Genomic DNA, 23,035 nt, shown 5'->3' with positions numbered 1-23,035 from the left:
AAAAATACAACCTATGCCAGAGTATATATGAACTGACTTGTGAAATGATGTTTGAGGAAGATAGGAATGGGGACGACTTGTTCAGCATGTTTAGAGTTATATTTTCCATCTTTCCATTTAAGCCATCTTTTAAGTGACACTAATTAAAAAAAGTATTACTTGTATAAATTTTCACACTTTTATCATACTTCCTTTTCTTGGTTTGAAAACCTTATGGGGTTAATGTTTTAGCCAACATCATAGCTACCAGTTCAACTGGAGGGAAAACCCAATGGTATCCTTCACACTCCAACTTAAGATATCGTTCATTCTGTTCCTGTTATCATTTATAAGTACGAAAACCACTTCAGTAATCTGTGGCCAACTACAAGATAACCAGCCCTTCCTACCCTTGGGCACCTTTATATATACAAGTATAATTGAAACTAGTGCTCACAAATTTATTCTTCACTATGGAACAGCTCCTAAGCCCAAACACATATAAGTCGGCTTGAACTCAAGGTAATGGGAGCTGCCCACTTCTCTTTTATAGGCTGGTCCATACTATTTTCTTTAGAAAAATATTACATAATAAAATATTATGCCAAATCCATCAAAGGAGCATTCTTTTAAAAATTACCTTGATTAAACAGCAGACTTTATGAAATACAGTTTACTACATTGTACTAATTTCTGAGAGACATGGACCATTACATTGTACACGGGAAAACATGAACAAGAGTGGAAAACATGGCATGTGTGTTAGTGAAGCAGTGCGGCATACTATTAAGCAAGAAGTGCTAGAAGGAAGTAACAGCCATCTAAGGCGTGGACTACTATCAGAATATGACTTACTGGTAGATTTCTTGCTGAATCCAAATAGAGAATAAGCAATGCAGAAGAAAGCCCATCATTGGCTTGGTCTTTATCAGCTTTAATGCTCGACAGCACCTAAAATTAAAGAATATATACTAAGCATGTTTCTATACATGCAAATAGTAATACATCCCTGATTAATTTTTTTCTTATGCACAAATACATCAAAACACTTGCTTATAAATAATAGTATTCATAATTAGCAAATCAAATAAAAATGTATATAGTGATAAAAGTTGTAATAAACAATATAGCTGATTTATAAGACAAATTACATCAGGTGTAAGATTAAATAGGAGTTCCATCTTCTTGAAGGTCTTCAGATGATTTTATAGTATTGCACACATTACTTATGAACTTCAAGCACTGCTTTTCCCATACGTTTTCTCTGATGTCTAATATAGCTCCTAATTAAATGCAATTAAATAAAACAAATAGCCAGCAATTTTTGCTAAATGTATCCTATTTCTTAATACTCTATATAAGCAATACACTGATAGTGAAACTGTCTCCACTGACAGGAGTTAGGAACTCATTTGTTTCTTACTTCCACATCAGAAGATGCACAAGTTCCTGCTGTTACCTTGGGAGGTAATTTTACATTTTGGCAGGTAGTTCTTTTAGTATGTTGTTAAACACTCAAAAGCTAAATTGAATGGATTTCATGCAGTTATACCAAACTAATTTGCTAGCATAGGCCTGAGTGCAATGTATTGGCAGTATTCCCATGATCATGCCTCTTTTACAGCAAACATAAGACACTTCGTATTAAGGATCCTGAAAAACAGAATTTTTGTGGATTCCCAACTCATGGGGCATGTCACAATGGAGATAAATTTATAGCTTCATTAGTAAAGACTTTAGCCTTGAGTCTAAACCACCTATTGTTCATTGTTAGTAATCATTCGGTACAAACGCCACATTAACTACTTGTTTGCAATGTTGTTGTAGCCATGTTGGTTCCAGGATATTAGAGAAAAAAGGTGGCTGAGATAATATCTTTTTAGACCAACTTCTATTGGTGAAACAGACAAGCTTCTGAGCCTCACAGAAGAGGAGCTCTGTGTAGTTCAAAAGCTTGACTCTTTCACCAACAGAACTTGGTCCAGTAAAAGATATTATCTCACCCACCTTGTCACATTAACTACTTAACTGTCTGTTATCAACCTAGTCCATTAACCTCCTAAATAGAAGAGCAATTCCTCCCTTAACAGAGGAAAGTTGATATGTGTTGATCCAGACAAAATACTATCTTCAGAGAATGCTATTTTTAGATAAATAAACCTGTCTTCTCTAAAGATTTTCTATAGATCCCGAAGTCTTTTCTTAATTTTGGGGGGATAAATTCTAAGCCTAAAATGATCTTGATTTTAAACCTGATTTGAGATCAGCTAATCAGCTCTCACTGTCAGTTTCAAGCATAAACACTAAGGAAAGTAGCCGAGAATTCTCAGTGGCGAGCACTACCTTTTATTTTTTCCTCCTTTTGGAGGTCCAGCAGAATTTGGTAAGTAGAAAGGTATAGTTTATTAAGATTAATTTTGTTTAGCATTTGGTTGACAATTTAGTATTGTTTTAGCTTTTGTTCCTTATGTAGTTTTATAATTATCATGGTTTTCTGGGGATTAACATTTGGCACAAGGTGAGACTGAACATAGTGGCTGTATGAAGGTTGGTCAATTGTATTTTAAAGCTTTTTGTATTCAATGTGCCTTGCTGCCATGGCAATAGACTCTACAGATAACATTTTCAAAAACACATTTAGACACCCATTTCCCATTGAAAGTCAGTGAAACTGAGGCACCTTTGAATATTTTACTCTGGATTAAATTAATAAACAAACATGAAAGTAAAAAGATGGCAGGAATGGTGAAAGCCAATCATAAGAAAGCTTGTCTACAGACCAAAAGGTAGATAACAGCTAACAGCTCTGCCAACAGGCTGGTCTTCCATAAACAAAAAAGATTTGAACATGATGTTGAAGATTCAAGTTAATGGGCATGATGCTCATCTTTACTTTACAGTCAGTAAGGACCAAGACAAGTTGTTTACTAGCTAATCATGATTAAACCACAAAGTTGTGGTGAGAATCAATTAACTCAATTCTTTGCAACCATGCTAATAAATGATAACATACTGTAGTAATATGATCCCAACAAAACTCAGCTTAATCTACAGCAGTCTTGTGTCTCCGCAACTCCAGTCCAGGCTGCCTCCTGATAAGAGACTGTCAGTTTTAAGATTTTTTTACGCTGTTTGGAGCCAGAAATAATGTATTTCCCCAGTGATTTTCTTCTTCTCTAGATGAAGATGTACCATTTCCCCCCTTTCTTTCTCATGTAGTAATAACAGACATTTTTATTTTTCTCTGTGCACCAGCATCAATGCCATATTTGGCAGGAGTCTGTGAATAGCTTTCAATAATATTGGTTGTAGTAATTCATTCCAGAAAGTAGTCATTGCTCAAACTTTTTTTAAAATTTAATTTAATCTAATTTAATTTTAGTGTGTCACAAAGTTCTGGCTCTTTTCTGGTGACGAATGGTAGATTAAAAAAAGTTACATACAGGACAGTCTTCATCATTTTTTAAGTATTTTAGTAATATCAGTTTATTCGCCTGAATAGAGTGTTAGTGTTTCTTTAATAATTACATACGTAAAAATAGAAAAACAAATAAAAAGTGACTTGTTAACTCTAAGTGTATATGATAATTTATTAAAGTATGCCAATGCAACCACAGATGGTTACATGAAACAGTGCAGGATATACAACACATCTGGAGACTTTGCCTTCAAGCTAGGCTCATTATTAACCAAGCTATGCCCATATGCTATGTAATTTAGGAACCAAGCACCATTAAGCATATTTATTGCATCTGTTAAGAATATTCACTGTGTCTAATAAATCAGGATACTGAGCACTCAAAATCCATAAATGTCTTTACATACTATATGCAGGGATACTGGTGCAATCTTTTTATCTGTTTTTAAAGATATGCTCTTTAAAAAAGCTGAACGTTCAGCCTTTAAGGATTATTAGGATCTTTGAAGCTGTTACTATGGGTAGCTCTTTTAAAACTGAATTCCATCAGTGAGAAGTTTCTAACTAGCAATGTGTATTTAAAGATGATCTCATATTTCCACAAAGCTTCAAAATATTTTTAATTCACAAAAAATAGTATAATTGCTACGTAAAAATAAATCCATAAAGAACTAAATTAGTTGCCTGGTGCTACAAGACAACTAAATCTCACAAAGCCATAGTTTTCCTTTAACCATTGTCCCATGATCTTTAGTAATTCTGCTACAACGTCACAGAAGCAGCTTGGGTCACAGACAAATCGGACTTGTCTGAAAGGTTCTAAAGCTGTATCTACAGGAGTAACACTACACGTCTCCCCAATCTTATTATATTTAGAGGACTGGCTCATTTAAAATTTTAACACAGAAAGAAAAGGCAGTGAAATTAGGATAAAGGACCTTGCTTCCGACTTTAATACCTTGTCAAGATTCTCAGCCGTTGGCATCAATGTAAGCCATTCCAGTTTTAAGTGCAATTTTCCTTTGGAGACTTCATCCAGAGTGAACCACTGCAAACAAAGCAAATTAAGCAAAATGATAATAAATAGCTAAGAGTTCACCATTTCATGAACAGCTATCATTACAATTGGCTAATTGACTTCTTTTTAATTGTAAACTAGAATAAATCAAGAAGAGCTCTAATCTGCAGAGTCTGAAAGGTGAAAGGATTCAGAGATGTTATGTGCTCCATTACATAAATGACTAAGATATAATAACACAACTGGTCAGCTCCATAACATAAATTAGCCAGTCATGCAGTCCCAATTTCTTGCAGCACCAAATGCTGTAAATCATTGGGATAATTCTTAAAAAAAAATTTAAAAGGTGTCTGGGAATTACAAACACAATACAATGTTACAGTAAATCCATAAGACTGCTGCTGTATGGCACAAAATTCCACTCCATGATCAAAACTGTGTAACAGGTGTTACTTTAATTAGTTTGACAGGTCTAATAGCACTTCATCTAGGCAAAAGAAACTATTCTACTGAGCTTTTGCTTTTTACAAAGACCAAATCACAAAAAACACATCAATCCTTCTGATGCTTAATCCCTGCTTGCATACGCTGGCATCCCTAGGCATGGTGTGACAAAAGTTGAAGGCCCTCGTCCTGCAACCTTCACTGATCCAAATCTCTCACTCCTTTGACTAATCCCAATGAAGTCTTTAACAACTATAATCCATGGGACAAGACCATGGGACATGCCACTAGAGTTCACTCATGTGTAAGGACTGCAAGACTGATTGCCATGGGGGAAAAAAAAGGGCAAACAAGTGAGTACACAGCAAGAGTTTTCTTATCAAACAGTGATAGACTTACCTCATCTAGGAGGCGTTCCTTCTCAACTTCAGTTAGATCTATCATTAGACTAGAAGAACAAAAACACTTTAGAGGGGAATCACAAAGCCTAGCATAGGACTTGAAAAACCCATTTATCCTGGCAAGCTTAATTTTGCAGCAGCATAGGCGCCGATTCTGTGGGTGTTCTAGAACTGGAGCACCCATGGAAAAAAATAGTGGGTGCTCAGCACCCACCAGCCACCTGCCGATCAGCTGTTTGGCGGTGTGTGGGAGGCACTTGGGGGAAGGGGAGGAGTGGGGGCAGGAAGAGGCAGAGTGAGGGTGGGGCTTTGGGGGAAGGGGCGTAATGGAGGTGGGGATGGGTCTTGGAGCAGAGCAGGTGTGGAGCACCCACCAAGAAAAATGAAAGTCAGCACCCGTGTGCAGCAAGTTCCTTCTCAAGAGAGGAGCTGGGAGAAAAGCAGCAGAATGGTCAAGCACTACTACTCCTTTAACATGGCAAAGGGAAGTCAGGGAGCCAAGTGGCTAGAACAAGATCAGAGGGGATGACAAGGGAACAGCATGACTGAGCTGCTGCTCTTTTTACAATATGGCGTGGGGAAAGTGAGCCGAGAAGCCTTTGAGCTGCTGCTTCTTTAAAAGTGCCAGGGCAAAGCAAGGAGTGTTGGCCCAGTTGTAGAGAAGGAACTAGAGGGAGGGAGGGTAGGGCAAGGAATTCATGTACATTGAAGAGACCAGCAGAGGCAGCACAGAAGCCTTGTAAGAGGTAAGATGGCAGAATTATTTGAAGGAGGAGGGATGGAATCTATTGTGGGACAAAAATGTTTTTTTCATGGGGAGGTGCAGTGGATGAGCATTTTGTTGGGGAAGATGTGGCAGTTCAGGTATTTTTCACACAGTCTATCAGGGTTAGTTCTTGGACAAGTAAAGTGTCAAGGTTTCTTTTCAAACTCTGCTTACAATGAAAAAAAGTGCAGTTATTTGGTTATTTGAAGCTATCTTTACTTTGTCTGCAAGGAAATACTTATATATTTATACACACACACACCCATAGGTTTGACTTTGCAATGATATCTATTTCCATCAAGCATTTAATTTTTTCAGTCCAGAGTTAGACATTTTTAGAAAGAATATTCTGAAAACATGATTTTGGCAATCAATTGATCTTTAAATATTTATGGTAAATAGGCCCAATGGCCTGCGATGGGATGTTAGATGGCGTGGGATCTGAGTTACTACAGAAAATTCTTTCCTGGGTATCTGGCTGGTGAATCTTGCCCACGTGCTCAGGGTTTAGCTGATCGCCATATTTGGGGTCGGGAAGGAATTTTCCTCCAGGGCAGATTGGAAGAGGCCCTGGAGGTTTTTCGCCTTCTTCTGTAGCATGGGGCACGGGTCAGTTACTGGAGGATTCTCTGCTCCTTGAAGTCTTTAAACCACGATTTGAGGACTTGAATAGCTCAGACATAGGTGAGAGGTTTTTCGCAGGAGTGGGTGGGTGAGATTCTGTGGCCTACACTGTGCAGGAGGTCAGACTAGATGATCATAATGGTCCCTTCTGACCTTAATATCTATGAATCTATGAATAAACTTGTACAAAATGTTAGATTGCTTAAGAATTAATTCACTTCTTTTAAAGTGTTTTCATATGCAAATAGAGGTCAATTTTATCTATAGAATGGTACTCAATAGTCACATATATGTTTAGGATTCCAGAATACATATCCAGGGGATTAGGGAATTCTTATATTTACTTATTTACAATTTTTTAAAAAGATAAACGTTATTTTTAAATTTTATTTTACAACAAACCTCAATATATGCAAGAATTCCAACTGAGTATTTCAGAACATTTCATTTCTTTGGCCGTATTTAACAATAGATATTCCTGTTGTATTATTTACCTTCCCAGAAAGTCATCTTTGTCTGGATCTTCATCAAAGAGCTCAATCTCCAGCTCCTGTCCGGGATTTTCATACACTAAGGCCTAGGAGTATAGTAGTTATTAGCAGATAGACGGATGAGATTACCTAGTCATTATTACTATAGCAAAACATTTGTGAAACATTATGAATCATAGAATCATAGAATATCAGGGTTGGAAGGGACCTCAGAAGGTCATCTAGTCCAACCCCCTGCTCAAAGCAGGACCAATCCCCAATTAAATAAATGAACCACTGTGCATTTGTCACCACACAAAGCAATGATAATACATAAATAATAAATATTTAATCTGAATTTGGGGACCAAGTCAACTATTTTAAAGTGATTTTTAGCATCCAAATGCTGAAAACTAGATGCATTATAATGTATCAGTAGCATTATCTAGAGTTAACAGACTAGGATGAAGTTTTAGACTTAACACAGCACTTCCTGGCTTTAGAAAGACTCACTTATTTTAATTAACTGTATATCCATGTTCCTGTAGGTGGAAATATGTATGCTACTGCACTGTGATTTGATTTAATATTCTATTTTTCTGTTAAATGTGATAAAAATCTCTTGATTTGTGTGTGATGATGGCAAAATTTAATGACAGATCTTCCCTGAAAAGAATGGGATGGATCTAGCCCACTCTGACATTCATACTACACATGTTAATGTTTTGATAGCATGTCTAGAATTTATCTTCAGAAATACTGGGATTAATCCCAGACTAAAGAAAGCTACACCTTAAATCAATAGACCTTTATGTATCAGTAACTGGGATTTTAGCAGGAGACACATTCAGAAGTTTATCTGCGAAATCTCCCTAATATTTTCCACTGACCAGAACAAAGTGACTCATATTGGAAAACTATTTTAAACTGTGCAACGCAAACTCTGGCAGATTGTACCTCATACACTTCATTCCACTTTGGATTGAGATTTTCTTTGATGACCTTGCTTTGGAAGATTTGGTTGCCAACACGAATGATTCCATAAGGGTCTGACTTTCCCTTGACCATTCCCTTTAGGTAAGTATCTTTCCCTTCCAGATCCTGAGCTTCAATAAAGTGTATCCTTAGAACACCCTGAGAAAATGAAGAAGTGTTTACTTCATGATCTAGAAATATACATCATCAACAGTCTCAAAACCAGTTTCTGTAAATCCTTTAAAAACATTCCATCACTATTTTGAGACTATATTTGTATTTAATGTTGAGTACTACTAGTTTGTATTTCCAAACATTTTTATAGTAATAACTTTAATCTACAGTATCTGACTTTCTTCAGTTGAGGTCTTCAGAGACAAGGTAATTAAAATGCTAATGGCACTTTTTGTAAACACAGGTGTCACAGAGTTGCTGGCTCCTTTAAGGGGAAGAGGTGACCAAATCTATCTGTGATGGGCCTTTTTAAGGAGAACCCTCAGAAAGGAGGGAGGGGGCTGGAGGCGGAGTGGCTGTTCAATTAATTAAAACTGTGCTAAACTTAGTGACAACCTGTTGGGGGAAATTAAGGCAGAGCGTCCCTGCAGCACCACACCTGTCCACAAATGCTAACATCTAAAATTAAATAGTTAATTTTAATTTTTTAAATAAAAATACCCATCTGGGGCTTTGGTCTAAACCACTAACCATACTCTTTGGTTAGTGGAGGAAAAGGTTCTGCCAACGCAGACGGTAATGGATTTGGGGTCACACTTAACAGCTATCATTTATAAACACTTTATAAACTACTAATTAATGGAACGTCAATATAAACAATATGGCTGCATTCAGAGTAAGTTGTAATGTTGTATACACACACACACACACACACACATATGTATATTTTGAAAAACATCAATACTATACTCAATTGATATATTAATACCAATTTACTTTATACTACAAAAAGTGCTTACCTTTGGTACAGGGAACCGCAATTGGGCAATCTGTACTTCACTCACAAGAGGAACTGTGATTCGATTTGGAAGCACCAAGTAGTTGGATATTATATCCAATATTATGGTATCTGATAAACCACTGTTGGATAAAAATATCAATTAATTAACAAGATAAAAGATCTTAAGGACATGTTCATGAGACATTAACGTACTGTAGTTGCTTGAGCATGACACCTTGCAATCTTCTTCATAATAGAAGTTCTTAGCAGATCTAGAATTATCCTTAAAGTACTAACATACTACAGGACAATAAGCAAAAATGCTGTAGTAAGACTACTTTAAGCCAGTAGGTTTTGAGTCATTACTGAAGTTTTCACATATATGGGCAAAATCCTCAGTGAGGAGGGAGTGGGCTTTACATCTTACAGCATAGAAATAACATGTCTGCGTATTCTGTGCAGAGGAGATAAGGACAGAGAGGTGTGGTTTTTCCTCTTTCTTGCATGGCACTGTACAGAAACTTTGTACCAATCAACATTTTGTTTACATTGTTCACCAATTAAGCTGCATGTGTATGTGCCAATTTTTTTTGGCTACAAGGCACATTTTCTTCTGTGGAAATTGTATAGATTTTTTTCCCTCTAATTTATTTGGATTTTAAGTAGGGCTTCATGTCTGTCACGGAGGTTGTAGAAGTCATGGATTCCATGACTTTCCACAACCTCTGTGACTTCTGCAGGGGTCAGTGTGGCTGATCCCAGGGCTACCCAAGCAGCTGACTCTGGGACGAGCTACTCAGGTGAACCCTGGGGACAGCCACACCAGCCGCAGCTCCAGTGGCCCCCGGCAGTGGTCCTGGGACAGCCGGCACAGCCGTGGTCCGTAGCTCCCGGCTGCAGACCCTGGGGGGCAGCCGGCGGAAGCAGCTGCGATCAGCAGCCCTGGCAGCTGTGGTCCATTGGCCCCGGCAGCGGTCCCCAGGCAACTGGTCAGACCAGCCGTGGACCAGTTACTGGTACTGCTGGCCCTGGGCACCTCCCCCTCCCTAGAAGTGCCCCCCCTCCGATTTAATCACAGGTATTTTTAATATAAGTCATGGACAGGTCTTAGCCATGAATTTTTGTTTATTGCCTGTGACCTGTCCATGACTTTTACTAAAAATACCCGTTACTAAATTGTAGCCTTAATTTTAAGCCACCCAGCATTTTCACCCCAAAAGGCCACCAGGTGGAAGCAGCAGATGTAAAATAATGGAAAGGCCTAGAATTCTCTTGCTGTACATTCTGCTTTTCCCTCAACAAGTGTAATTAATCCAGGGGTATGGAATGGCTTCCGTATGAGGAGAGATTAATAAGACTGGGACTTTTCAGCTTGGAAAAGAGATGGCTAAGGGGAGATATGATTGAGGTCCATAAAATCATGACTGCTATAGAGAAAGTAGATAAGGAAGTGTTGTTTACTACTTCTCATAACACAAGAACTAGGGGTCACCAAATGAAATTAATAAGCAGCAGGTTTAAAACAAATAAAAGGAAGTATTTCTTCACACAATGCACCTGTGGAACTCCTTAGAGGATGTTGTAAAGGCCAAGACCATAACAGGGTCCAAAAAAGAACCAGATAAATTCATGGAGGATAAGTCCATCAGTGGTGTCCCTGGCCTCTGTTTGCTAGAAGCTGGGAATGAGCGACTGGGGATGGATCACTTGATGATTACCTGTTCTGTTCATTCCCTCTGGAGCACCTGGCACTGGCCACTATCGGAAGACAGGATACTGAGCTAGATGGACCTTTGGTCTGACCCAGTAGGGCCTCTCACCGTCATCATTCAGAAAAAAAAGGCTACTGAATGAAGTATAAGGTCTGTTACCTCCATTATATATTGATGAAGCAGATGTTCACTGTTATGCATTTTAGTTTTTAAATGTAATTATTTTAATCATTCAACTCTGCTTTGGAAAGCTAGGCTGTGTTGTACTGTTACAAAACAAGCTATCTTTTTGCATGCATTCAAAGAAATTAGGAGGGTTTAAATTAAAAACAAAATGCACAAAGAAAAAACGTGTGCGGTGAGAGTGAAGTATAGCCTGCAGCGAACAGAGAATTAGTGTCACACTATGGAGAGGAGGACACTAAAATCATACTCGTTAGGAATCATTAACAAAATCTTATTTCTCCTGAGCAATGCCAATGAGAAAAATATTAAGATAGGGTCTAAACTGAGCTCTGAAACATTAGCACTTTTCTAGAGAAACAACACTGTTTGGTTGTACTGTCTACACTTGTAAAAATTGGACAGGTATTTCACTACTGGTACAGTGTGAGCGGTAGCAGCACTGTAGGGAGGTTTAGGAGTTAGTAACCACAGTTAGATAACATAGTGAAACATACCTAAGCCCTCTCTAAATAACAGCTTCAATTATTGCTAAAGCTGGTTCAGCTGTGCCAGTGATGAACTGCGGATTTGATTTTGCCAGTGAAGCCATACATTTTAAAGGTGCTATTTTGAAATTTCAGTGTAGACAGGACTTAGGATAATAAATAACAGCAAATGTTCTGGACTACTCACAACAGGACATACAGCATGGACAATTTGTTTAAGCTCTTTTCTGCACTCAGGTGTAACCCTGATTCAGCAATTGGTATAGCGGAACAAGTGCTGACTGCTAAGTGTCGACAAGGGCAAGCCAGCGTTTGCACTGATTGAACTAACTAATAGGTGAATTCTTGGTTCCCCCCTTGTCAGCACAAGAAGAGTACAGCCCAGACTCCACCAACTGCTGAACTGGGGCTACTCTCAAGTGTTGACAAGGCCCTAATCACAAGATATATTTTGTGCCCCAATTTGGGTCTCTACTAAAATATGCACCTTGCTGTAATAAAACAGCACTCACCTACTGCTCTCTGGATGCACACATACTACAGTGGTCAGCTTGGTCACCACTATCTTACATTGTTCTTGCCATCCTTCACTAGCACAAAACACACCTACTCCTACACATATATCCCTCAGAACTGCACAGAGTTTTGACGACACATTCAAATCCAAATGCAAGTTGCACTGTCAGAAAGTTTTATTTTATCAGAAGAGAGAAAACAGTACCTAGGTGTAACACCGATGACACTTGTTGGCGGGTGGGATAGAACCTGGGACCTCTGGAGCTAAATGCATGAGCTTCTACTGCATGAGCTAAAACCCACGTGCCTCTTAGCTACGGCTGTTTAATCTTTAAGCAGTCTCAGTGCCACTAGATGGGACACAGCAACACACCCGAGAGGTGTGTGGGTTACAAAGGCACTACAGTTCCTGGATATTTAAACTCCTTTTCATATTATCGTCTTTTCTTTGATTTTTGTTTGTTTGTTTGTTTTTTGTTTAAAACTGACTAAACCAGTTTTGAGTTAGCTGAAAGTTTAAAATGTTTTTAGGCAGTAAACCAACATTTTTAACACATGAATAAACACTTATGTAAAGAAACACGTAGGATGGAAATGTTGCATCGAAGCATATTAAAGTTTCATTTTGGGGAGAGTATTTGCTGGTATGTGATAAATCTCTGAAAACAGAGGCTGATAACAGAATCAACAAGTTACCTGTAGTTTGACCACTGGGTAACTAAAATAGGCATTGAACATGAATGCTACAAATTTGCTTTGAAGGCCTCCTCCTCCTGACTCCCATGCATCTCTGAACAAGCATGTTAGCTGAGGGAAACGTGCAACTGTCAGAAGGCACCACTCCCAAACCTTCCCTGAAACTCCACTTCCAAGCCCTAGAAGTTGGTCACTTAATGAAACTGGTAGTGTCAAATTTTTCTCACCAAAATACTCAGCTGATATTTTTGGGTCTTCAAAATATTTTAAAGTCCCAGGAAAATGTTTTTATCTTTAGTGGGTGCATGGAGTCAAATAGAGGAATCAAAATATGGCAAGTAAAAAGCCTAAAACTAGATATTTGTGACACATTAGCCAATAATGATAGGTTTTACAGCTCAAGTGAAAACCAGCAAAATAAACATATAATGAGACAGCAGCAGGAGCCTGTGGTTACAAAGCTTATTGGAATGGGTGGAGCTTTACCAGTTAACCTCAAATATTTACCATCCTGAGTTTGGGACTGCTGGACTGTGACAAAACTGGAATTGCTACATTTTTTCACTCCAAGACGAGCTGTGTCTAGTAAAGTGAAAATGCTACCAAGTCTTCTCTCAAGAAAGAACTATTTTCTTCTAAATGTTACATTGCTGCAGACTATAGAGAAAATACCACTGGTTTACTAAAACATTTTCAACTTTGTACAGAAGGCTGATGTACAGTAGTTGCTACTAAGTCAGTTATTTGTTAGCAGTCGGACACCACACACCATTTATATCTGTAATTCCTCAGTTTCCTCCTACACCTCAAATAAGAAATAACTCTGGTAACTATGGCACCCGTTAGAAAACAACTGACTTCTTAATGGCAAGCACTGCTATAGGAACATAAGAATTGAAAAATTGCATCAGACCAGTGATCCATCCAGCTCCCTACCAGATGCTTCAGGGTGGTGCAAGAAAACACATACTGGACAATTATGGAATATTTTGCCCAAAAGTGAAGTGTTCTCCTAATCCCTGCCAGTTAAATGGTTCACTAGTGCCCTGAAGTATAAATGTTTATGTCACATTACAAAGTTCTTACGATCCTATCTAACATAACTGTGGGTATTCTGTACCCATGTAAACATTGAATTCTACTAAGCTCATGGCTTCTGTGAGGTCTTGTGACCATTTTTATCATAAGTTAATTATATTCTGTAAAATCCGATATTTTTTTTATCCGTTTCAAATAAGTTTCCTTCCAGTTTCAAATAATACAAGTTTCCCCTTAAATTCAAGAAACTCTCAAGTAATGCACCCCTTACGTATTGCAGGAGAGGAGCATCAAAGTTAGTCCTAATCCCTGCTAGCATGTGACAAAAAATGTTGGGGCAATTTAGGGATAAAAAGCTAAAGTTATTACTTAAGACAAACACTTCAAATATTGTCTCAAAATAAAATTATTTTCTCTTCATTTAAACAAGAACGCTAAACAGCTGCTATAACTGCCAGAGCCACAAGCACGAATTAGATGATCAATGGGAGATTTTATGTCCTTCCTTGCAAGCAGCAACATCTTATTTACCACTGGTTACAATAGCTAAAATAGATCTGTTTTGAACGTCCATCTTCCCAAATCAAAGAAAATAAATGCCAATACAGCACTAAAGTGTTACCGGTGAAAGTAAACACAAGTCAAATCAGTTTTAGTTTCCACAGCAACTACACCTCGCCCACGTTGCACACATTATGTAGATGAGTGGCCAAATTGAGGGTGCTATGGTAACTGTTACTGAGTTTTTGACTTTGGCAAACTTACACAGCTTTATTTACATTTACATCCAAGCAAACAATATATATCTAGAGAGAGATAAGAATCTCTAAAGTCTAGTGGGCCTAAATGTTGCTGATATCTTAATCAGTTTTATTAGCTGACAACAGCAAAAGATTACTCAAAGGCTATATTCTAGAAGTACATAATTTTCTCTTTCACCAAGAGGACTTCTTTCCTCAAAGAGAGGTTTCAGAGTAGCAGCCGTGTTAGTCTGTATTCGCAAAAAGAAAAGGAGTACTTGTGGCACCTTAGAGACTAACAAATTTATTTGAGCATAAGCTTTTGTGAGCTATAGCTCACTTCATCGTAGCTCACGAAAGCTTACGCTCAAATAAATTTGTTAGTCTCTAAGGTGCCACAAGTACTCCTTTTCTTTTTCCTCAAAGAGTCAGTCTTAAGTGGGCCATACACAAAAGCAGTTAGGCAACCATTATCCTAATTTATTAATGCAATTCTAATTTCAATTTATTCAGTTGGGATTTCACACAACAACTTCAAATATCTTTAAGTGACGTTTTAGTCATACATTTTGAGTAATAAAGGATTTTCATCTCATTCCTTCATCCAAGGTTACCAAAACGATTCTGGAATCAAGTAACACTTGAGAGTTTAAGCATCTTATTTTCCGGTATCAGACTGAAGTTTGATAATTTTGGCTTTTGTGATTGGCCTGCCAGTCTTCTAATTTGATCCCAAATGTCTGAGTCAAACTCATTCTTCTCATTAGTCTTTGCTCCAATATTACAACAGTTTAAAGCGCTGACTAAACATGGATAACTTTAATGTGAAGGAATTCAAGGTATTATCCTAGTTAGTATCAAAGCCTTTATATCACAACATTTCCCCCCCTCTACCAATTCTTTATTTCATGAAGAATTTTTATCCATTAATATCACAAAGAGTCATGAAACCCAGGTCAACGTGTTTCTTCTGTTTTCAAATATAAAGCAATATTCCATCATCACTTCATTTCGTCACCACTTAATACAGTGCAGGGTCCCAAGAAAGTTTTGAAAGGAAGGAAATTGAACACTTCAAATTGAGGAAAAAATAATCATGAACACCGTTGAAACTAACTGCTATGAGAATACCCTTTCCCCCCATATTACTGAATTTTAAACAGGCAGACCATAATCATGGATTATTTTAAACCTCAGTAACTGAAATTCATATAAATACTTTTCTTTATTTTTTTTTAAAATTCTTTCTCCCACTGAAGTGAATGGGAGGTTTCAAGCCTTTGAAGGCATATTGCTGTTTCACACATATACACACAATAGTAGTAGCTTACTAGACACGAGAGCTTATAAGGAACAGAATTTTCCATTCTGCAAAAATTTTCAATCACAATTTTTCATAGGAAGGAAAGGCAAGAAAAATTCAATTTCAGGAATACCAAAATGGATTTTTTCAGTTTGCCAGCTGCCCTGGTTCCTGCCTCCTGGATCAGCTGCCCAGCTTCCCAGCAGCATTCCATGTGGGCAGTTCAGGATCCCAGTCCTGTGAATAAAGTGACTGAAAACTGTTTTGCTGGAAAATTTTCAACCAGCTATTCTAGACACGATCCTTTCTTATACTAATATATTTTTTATCATTAAATCCTCATTGTTATATAATTTCTACATACTCTAAATGGAATATTAAGTGGCAATGGGCCATAAGACATTTAACCTACATATTTAGTTGGTTTCAGATCTAACCAGGATATTTAGATTTTCTAACTTTCTGCCCCTTCCACACACACTCTTTTTTTTGAAGAGATGGACAAGGAGGCAAAACAGACATGATGACTTTTATTATACTTACTTCAGTCCTGGAACATCCAGAAGATTGGTCAGTCCTGTCCAATTAATTTCCAGAAGCTGTAAACAGGAGAAAAAAAATAAAAAGTTGTTCCCAGTGCTGAAGAAACAAAGCTGACAATCCAGCATTTTGATGGGTGGAAAGCTGATGGCTAGCTTCCAGGAAGCTATTGTTTTTAAACTAAAAAACACACTGATCCTATCATTAATCTCTAAATATCAACTGTACACATACAGTATCAGGAGGGTTCTAGACATGCCAAACCAACAACATATTACTATAACCCAGGGTGCCCAACCTGCAGCCCACCAGAGCATTCCATAAGGCCCATGGCCCGCTTCAACACACTATAACAGCCAATTCATTAGCATTTTGTCGTCATGTTTACATCATTTTAGTGTACGCTTGTGTAAATAGACAACATTATACATAGGTTGCTTCTATCTAAATACATACAAAACAAGCTGAACTTAAAATATAAATCAATGCAGGTGACTTTAAATCTTATTAAAGTATGTAGAATCTGTTTGGCCCACATAAGGTTGTGCTTAGATTTCTGTGGCCCTCCTGTGAAATAAGGTTGGTCCTATAATCAGTGGTTTTCTCCTTTGGTCAAATATTCATACGTTCACTCTGCACATACTTCTTAACAAAGTGACTAATGAAAGACAACAGCATTGTGTCTACAAATAAAACAAGTTTCCTCAGTGGACTCAATATCAACTATAACCTATTACTGGAGTCAGGCGTCATTTTTTTATTTACCTCTAGATAATAAAAACCTACCCTTTATATTTTTACTTTACAGTAGAACCTCAGAGTTATGAATAACTAAACAACTCGGAAAGGGAGTTGTTCGTAACTCTGAACAAAACGTTATGGGTCATTCAAAAGTTTACAACCGAACACTGACTTAATACAGCTTTGAAACTTTACTATGCAGAAGAAAAATGCTGCTTTCCCTTTTTTTTAGTAGTTTAAGTTTAACACAATACTGTACTGTCTTTGCTTCCCCCCACCTCCTCTCTGCTGCTGCCTGATTGTGTATTTCTGGTTCCAAATGAGGTGTGTGGTCAACTGGTCAGTTCTTAACTCTGGTCTTCGTAACTCTGAGATTCTACTGTAATCCACTGGACATTATGAAAAAATCTCTCATAAACCTGAGGTTCTTGAAAACTATGTTCAGAAAGTGAATTCCACATCTCTTCAGGCTTTCTGCTCTATTTGTTAGTATCTCTCCTTCTCAGTTGGCTAGTGACATACTTGAACAATGTTTGTAAATGCACCACCTCAATTTACAAGGTGAACCTCTGTGATGGAGTTTGCAGATTGCATACTAAACCCGAGCACAGCATAGAACAGTACTGGGCTAGGGAGGAGGGAGGGATAATTAAAAGGACCCTGGTGCTCTAAATTGAGTGGGTAACAGCACCAGGAAGTGAGACTGTGAAGCTGTGAAAGGACTGGCTGCAGCATTCCCAAAGCTACTCTGGACGTGATGATCCAGATTCAGCTCTCTCTTCTTTGGGAGTTGTAAACTGAGTAGACTGTCTTGTCCCACTGACAGACTAACCTGATATTCCTGAGCCCATGACAATGCCCCAGAGGAGCCACAGCCTGGTAGGAAGTGACCGGGCGGGGAAGGCGGAGAGTATAACTTGGGGTGGACCAGCAAGTGGTCCAAACACTGTAATGCCCCTATAGGGCCCTAGGTTGGGAGGGACCCAGTAGAGCTTACTTCCTTACTCTGCAAAAAGAAAAGGAGGACTTGTGGCAACTTAGAGACTAACAAATTTTTTTGAGCATAAGCTTTTGTGAGCTACAGCTCACTTCATCGGATGCATTCAGTGGAAAATACAGTGGGGAGATTTATATACACAGAGAACATGAAACAATGGGTGTTACCATACACACTGTAATGAGAGTGATTAGGTAAGGTGAGTTATTACCAGCAGGAGAGTGGGGGGAAAAAACCTTTTGTAGTGATAATCAAGGTGGGCCATTTCCAGCGGTTGACAAGAACCTGTGAGGAACAGCGGAGGTGGGGGTGGAGGAATAAACATGGGGAAATAATCAGTTGGAGAACACTTCAATCTCTTTGGTTACTCGATTACAGACCTAAAAGTGGCAATATTACAACAAAAAAACTTCAAAAACAGACTTCAACAAGAGACTGCTGAACTGGAATTAATTTGCAAACTGGATACAATTGACTTAGGCTTGAATAAAGACTGGGAGTGGATGGGTCATTACACAAAGTAAAACTATTTCCCCATGTTTATTCCCCCCCCCCCACCCCCGCTGTTCCTCAGACGTTCTTGTCAACTACTGGAAATGGCCCACCTTGATTAACACTACAAAAGGCTTCCCCCACCCCTCCCTCTCCTGCTGGTACTAGCTCACCTTTCCTGATCACTCTCATTACAGTGTGTATGGTAACACCCATTGTTTCATGTTCTCTGTGTATATAAATCTCCCTACTGTATTTTCCACTGAACGCATCCAATGAAATGAGCTGTAGCTCACGAAAGCTTATGCTCAAAAAAATTTGTTCGTCTCTAAGGTGCCACAAGTCCTCCTTTTCTTTTTGCAGATACAGACTAACACGGCTGCTACTCTGAAACCTACCTTACTCTGCTGTACCTCTATTGTGACAGAACCCTAAGGGGAATAGAAGAACTACTCAGAAGGAATTGAGGCCTGCCACACACGAATCAGCCAGAGCCCTGTCTAGAATGACCAGACCAGAAAGAACTGTGGAGCCACTGCCTGACCACTAGGCCAGGGACTCTCAAACTGGGGGTCGTGACCCCTTAAGAGGTCACAAGGTTATTACATGGGGGTCGCAGCTGTCAGGCTCCACCCCAAACCCCCCTTTACCTCCAGCATTTATAACAGTGTTAAATATTAAAAAAGTGTTTTTAATTTCTAAGTGGGGGGGTCACACTCAGAGGTTTGTTGTGTGAAAGGGGTCACCAATACAAAAGTTTGAGAACCACTGCACTAGGACAACTGGCTATCAGACTGACCTGCTACCCCCCCATGCATGGACCTCTTTGTGACATGCATTACCCCCATGGGAGAAGTTCTTCCCTAGATCTAGCTTGAGATTTACATGCCTTTTTATTTTTTACTATATAAATGTAGATGTTCTTATTGTTTATTTAAATACTTAACTCCTTTTGTGAATCTTACTAGGATCCTGACCTCAATGACGTTATGTGGCAGTGAGTTTAGGATTAATTGTGCCTTGTGTCAAAATATAATAATGGAAAGTAGTTATCTTTTCTTCTGTAGGTTCATGGGATACTGCATAAGTACATAGTCTTGTAAAACTCTTGCTTATATGAACCTAAAAATGCAAAGAGCTAAGCAGATGAGTAAAGGAATTCTTGTATGACAAGACGAAAAGAAAAATTTATAATGAATAATTGTAATTTTATATGTGGGAAAAACTAGGCAGAGAGAGTACATGACTTGTGCTGTGTTACACATTAAGTCTATGACAAGACAAATAACTAGAGCATATCCTGATTCCCACTCCTGTACTTTAACCACTAGAGTGTGCTTGCTATTGAAAGATATGGTAACTAAAATGAATAGTAGCCACAAGACTACAGTACAGTTATTCATCAATTACTACAGTGAGACTTTTTTCTCCAGTGCCTTATTATGACCATTACATGCACTTAGGCCACAATCCTGCAAACATGCACACAGGTGAGTAAATTTATGCACAAGTGGCCCCATAAAGTTCAGTGGGATTACTGGTCTGGGTAAAGCTACTCTGTTGTAAATGTCTGCAGGACTGGGGCCTAATTCTAAACATATTTTTCATTCAAATATCGTTCACTATCACATGAGCTCTGAATGTAATAAATATAGAATCAAAATCATGCTTAGGAGACTACTAGTATAACCCTAAGGGTTACTAAATGTGTATAGGTCATACTCTGAATCTATTAAATACGGCGCGACTAAGACTAATACAGCGTACAACTGCTGCATCTTAATGTTTAATATTAAAAGTCCACTTTATTACATGACTGGCATTCCTTAATTTTTAAAAGAATTAACCAATGGGTGGATTGCACTGGGACTAAACCCCAGAAAAATCTGAAAAAGGCAAGAGTCACTTACCCTAAGAAAAAATGTTCATAATGGCATCACACATTTAATAGAGGTTATAGGTCAAATGTTTATGCTAAATGATTTTAGAAGATTTTATTTTTATGCCATTTGGTGCTTTCTGTAGTGCTTATTTTCTATCCATATGAACTATGCCTTTTCTCCTACATATAATACTCCTCCTGGGGGAATTCTGCACCATTGCAGGCTGCAGAATTCAATGTTCCCTGCAGATTTCTTTGCTTCCCCGCAGAATAACAACTTTTTGACAGGGAAGCAAAGGGAAGCTGCAAGATCAGTCACGTGCCCCTCCCCCGCAGTGCAGGCACACCTTTTTGGGTGCCCGAAGCAGCTGTTGGAGAGGTAAATCACTGCAGCTTAGGGGGTCGGGGCTGGGGATGCCCCAGCCAGTGCTGGGTCAGACCCACCGCCCTGCATCCGGACCTGCCCCTGCACCCCCACCTCACCAAGCCCCCCAGCCTCTCCCTGCTGCATCTGAACCCCCATCCCTGCACCAAGACCAAACCCTACCCCCTGCACTTGAACCCCCAACCTGATGAGCCCCAACCCCTATACACCTGGACCATCCTGACAAGCCACCTGCATCTGGATCCCCACCCCACCAAGCCCTACTCACCCAGCACCTGGACCCCGCCCCTGAGTCCCCCACACCCAGACGCCCCCTCTCCTGCTGAGTTACAGACCCCCCACACCCAGACTCCCCCTGCTGAGACCCAACCACCTTCACCTGGACCCCCCTGCACAGTCCCATTGCCCCTGCACACAGAACCCAGCTGGGATGATTTAGTTGGGGATTGGTCCTGCTTTGAGCAGGGGGTTGGACTAGATGACCTCCTGAGGTCCCTTCCAACCCTGATATGCTATGATTCTATGAACCCTGCAAAATGAGCCACTGTGCATCCAGATCCCCAACCCAACACCTGAACCCCCACTAAGCTGCCTGCACCCAGATTGCCCCACACAGTACCTTCTCACCCACACTTGGATCCCCCCATACTAAGCCCCTCCACACTTGGGTCCTGCCAGGCTGAACCTGCCTGCCCACACCTGGTGCGCCTGGCATAGAGGGGCAAGGCCCCAGGGTGTTTCTGGGGCAGGCCCAGCCCTTGCACTGTGTCAGGGTAGGGTGCAGCCTCACCACTGAGTCCGTGTCCCGGGGTGGGGTGGGGAGGGGGGAGCTGCAGGGTGATCTCCCACCTCTGCGCAGCCAGTGGCCTGTGCTCCCCACTGCCACGCTGGAGCCTCCACATATATTTATTGACAAATTTTGCAGAATTTTAAAATATTGTGCACAGAATTTTAAACTTTTTAGCACAGAATTCCCTCAGGAATACCCATTCATGATTTTATAGACCTCTATCATATCTCCCTTTAGCCATCTCTTTTCTAAGATGAACAATCCCAGTCTTCTTAATTTCTCCTCATATGGAAGCTGCTCCATACTCCTAATAATTTTTGTTGCCCTTCTCTGCACTTTTCCCAATTCTAATATATCTTTTTGAGGTGTGGGCATAGCATGGATTTATATAGTGGCAATATGATCTTTTCTGTCTTATTATCTATCCCTTTCCTAATGGATGCTAACATTCTGTTAGTTTTTTTGACTGCTGCTGCACTTTAAGCAGATGTTTTCAGAGAACTATCCATGATGATTCCACAACCTCTTTCTTACATGGTAGCAGCTAATTTAAACCCCATCATTTTGTGTGTATCGTCAGTATTATCTTTTCCAACCTGCATTACTTTGCACTTATAAATACAGAATTTCATTTGCCATTTTGTTGCCCAGTCACCCAGTTATGTGAGATCCCTTTCTAGCTCTTCGTAGCCAGCTTTGGATTTAATTATCTTGAGTAATTTTGTATTGTCTGCAAACTTTTCCACCTCATTGTCTACCATTTTCCAGGTAATTTATGAATATATTTAACAGCACTGGTCCCACTACAGATCCTTTGGGAACCTCACTGTTTACCACTCTCTACTGTAAAAACTGACCATTTATTCCTACCAGTTACTGATCCATGAGAGGACCCTCCTTCTTATCCCATGGCTGCCTACTTTGCTTAAGAGCCTTTGGTGAGGGACCTTGTCAAAAGGTTTCTGGAAGTCCATGTACATTATATCCACTGGATCACACTCGTCCACATGTTTGTTGACCCTCTCATAGAAATCTAATATTTTGGTGAAGCAGGATTTCCCTTTACAAAGGCCATGTTGACTCATCCACAACATAACCTGTTCATCTACGTGTCTGATAATTCTGTTGTTTACTATAGTCAACCAATTTGCCAGATATTGAAGTTAGGTTTACTGGCCTGTGATTGCCAGGAGCGCCTCTGGATCCTTTTAAAACAATCAACATTACTTTAGCTATCCAACAGTCACCTAGTACAGAGGCTGATTTAAGCAATAGGTTACATATCACAGTTAATAGTTCTGCAGTTTCATATTTGAGTTCCTTCAGAACTCTTGCGTGAATACCATCTGGTCCTGGTGACTTATTACTGTTTAATTTATCAATTAGTTCCAAAACCTTCTCTTTTGACATCTCAGTCTGGGACTGTTCCTCAGATTTTTCACCTAAAAAGAATGGTTCAGTGAAGATCGATGCAAAGAACTC

The 23,035-nt window shown here is 39.3% G+C and overlaps 1 protein-coding gene across 4 annotated transcripts in view; it reads right to left on the bottom strand.

Moving 5' to 3' along the window:
* Positions 1 to 23,035, bottom strand: part of ESYT2 (extended synaptotagmin 2) — a 130,286-nt gene that overhangs the window by 29,066 nt on the left and 78,185 nt on the right. For all 4 annotated transcript variants that reach the window (XM_073334532.1, XM_073334533.1, XM_073334534.1 and 1 more), the window contains 7 exons: positions 16,270 to 16,325; positions 9,070 to 9,190; positions 8,078 to 8,254; positions 7,145 to 7,227; positions 5,259 to 5,307; positions 4,356 to 4,445; positions 835 to 930 (listed from right to left, as the gene is read on the bottom strand). In XM_073334532.1, coding sequence (XP_073190633.1) covers positions 835 to 930; positions 4,356 to 4,445; positions 5,259 to 5,307; positions 7,145 to 7,227; positions 8,078 to 8,254; positions 9,070 to 9,190; positions 16,270 to 16,325 — 672 coding nt within the window. The remainder of the gene's footprint in view (positions 1 to 834; positions 931 to 4,355; positions 4,446 to 5,258; positions 5,308 to 7,144; positions 7,228 to 8,077; positions 8,255 to 9,069; positions 9,191 to 16,269; positions 16,326 to 23,035) is intronic.

This window comes from Lepidochelys kempii, chromosome 2, assembly GCF_965140265.1.
Source record: "Lepidochelys kempii isolate rLepKem1 chromosome 2, rLepKem1.hap2, whole genome shotgun sequence".
In the NCBI taxonomy this organism is placed as follows: Eukaryota; Metazoa; Chordata; order Testudines; family Cheloniidae; genus Lepidochelys; species Lepidochelys kempii.
Note: the sequence above shows the minus strand (reverse complement) of the source record. Positions and strands in the feature narration are given on the sequence as shown.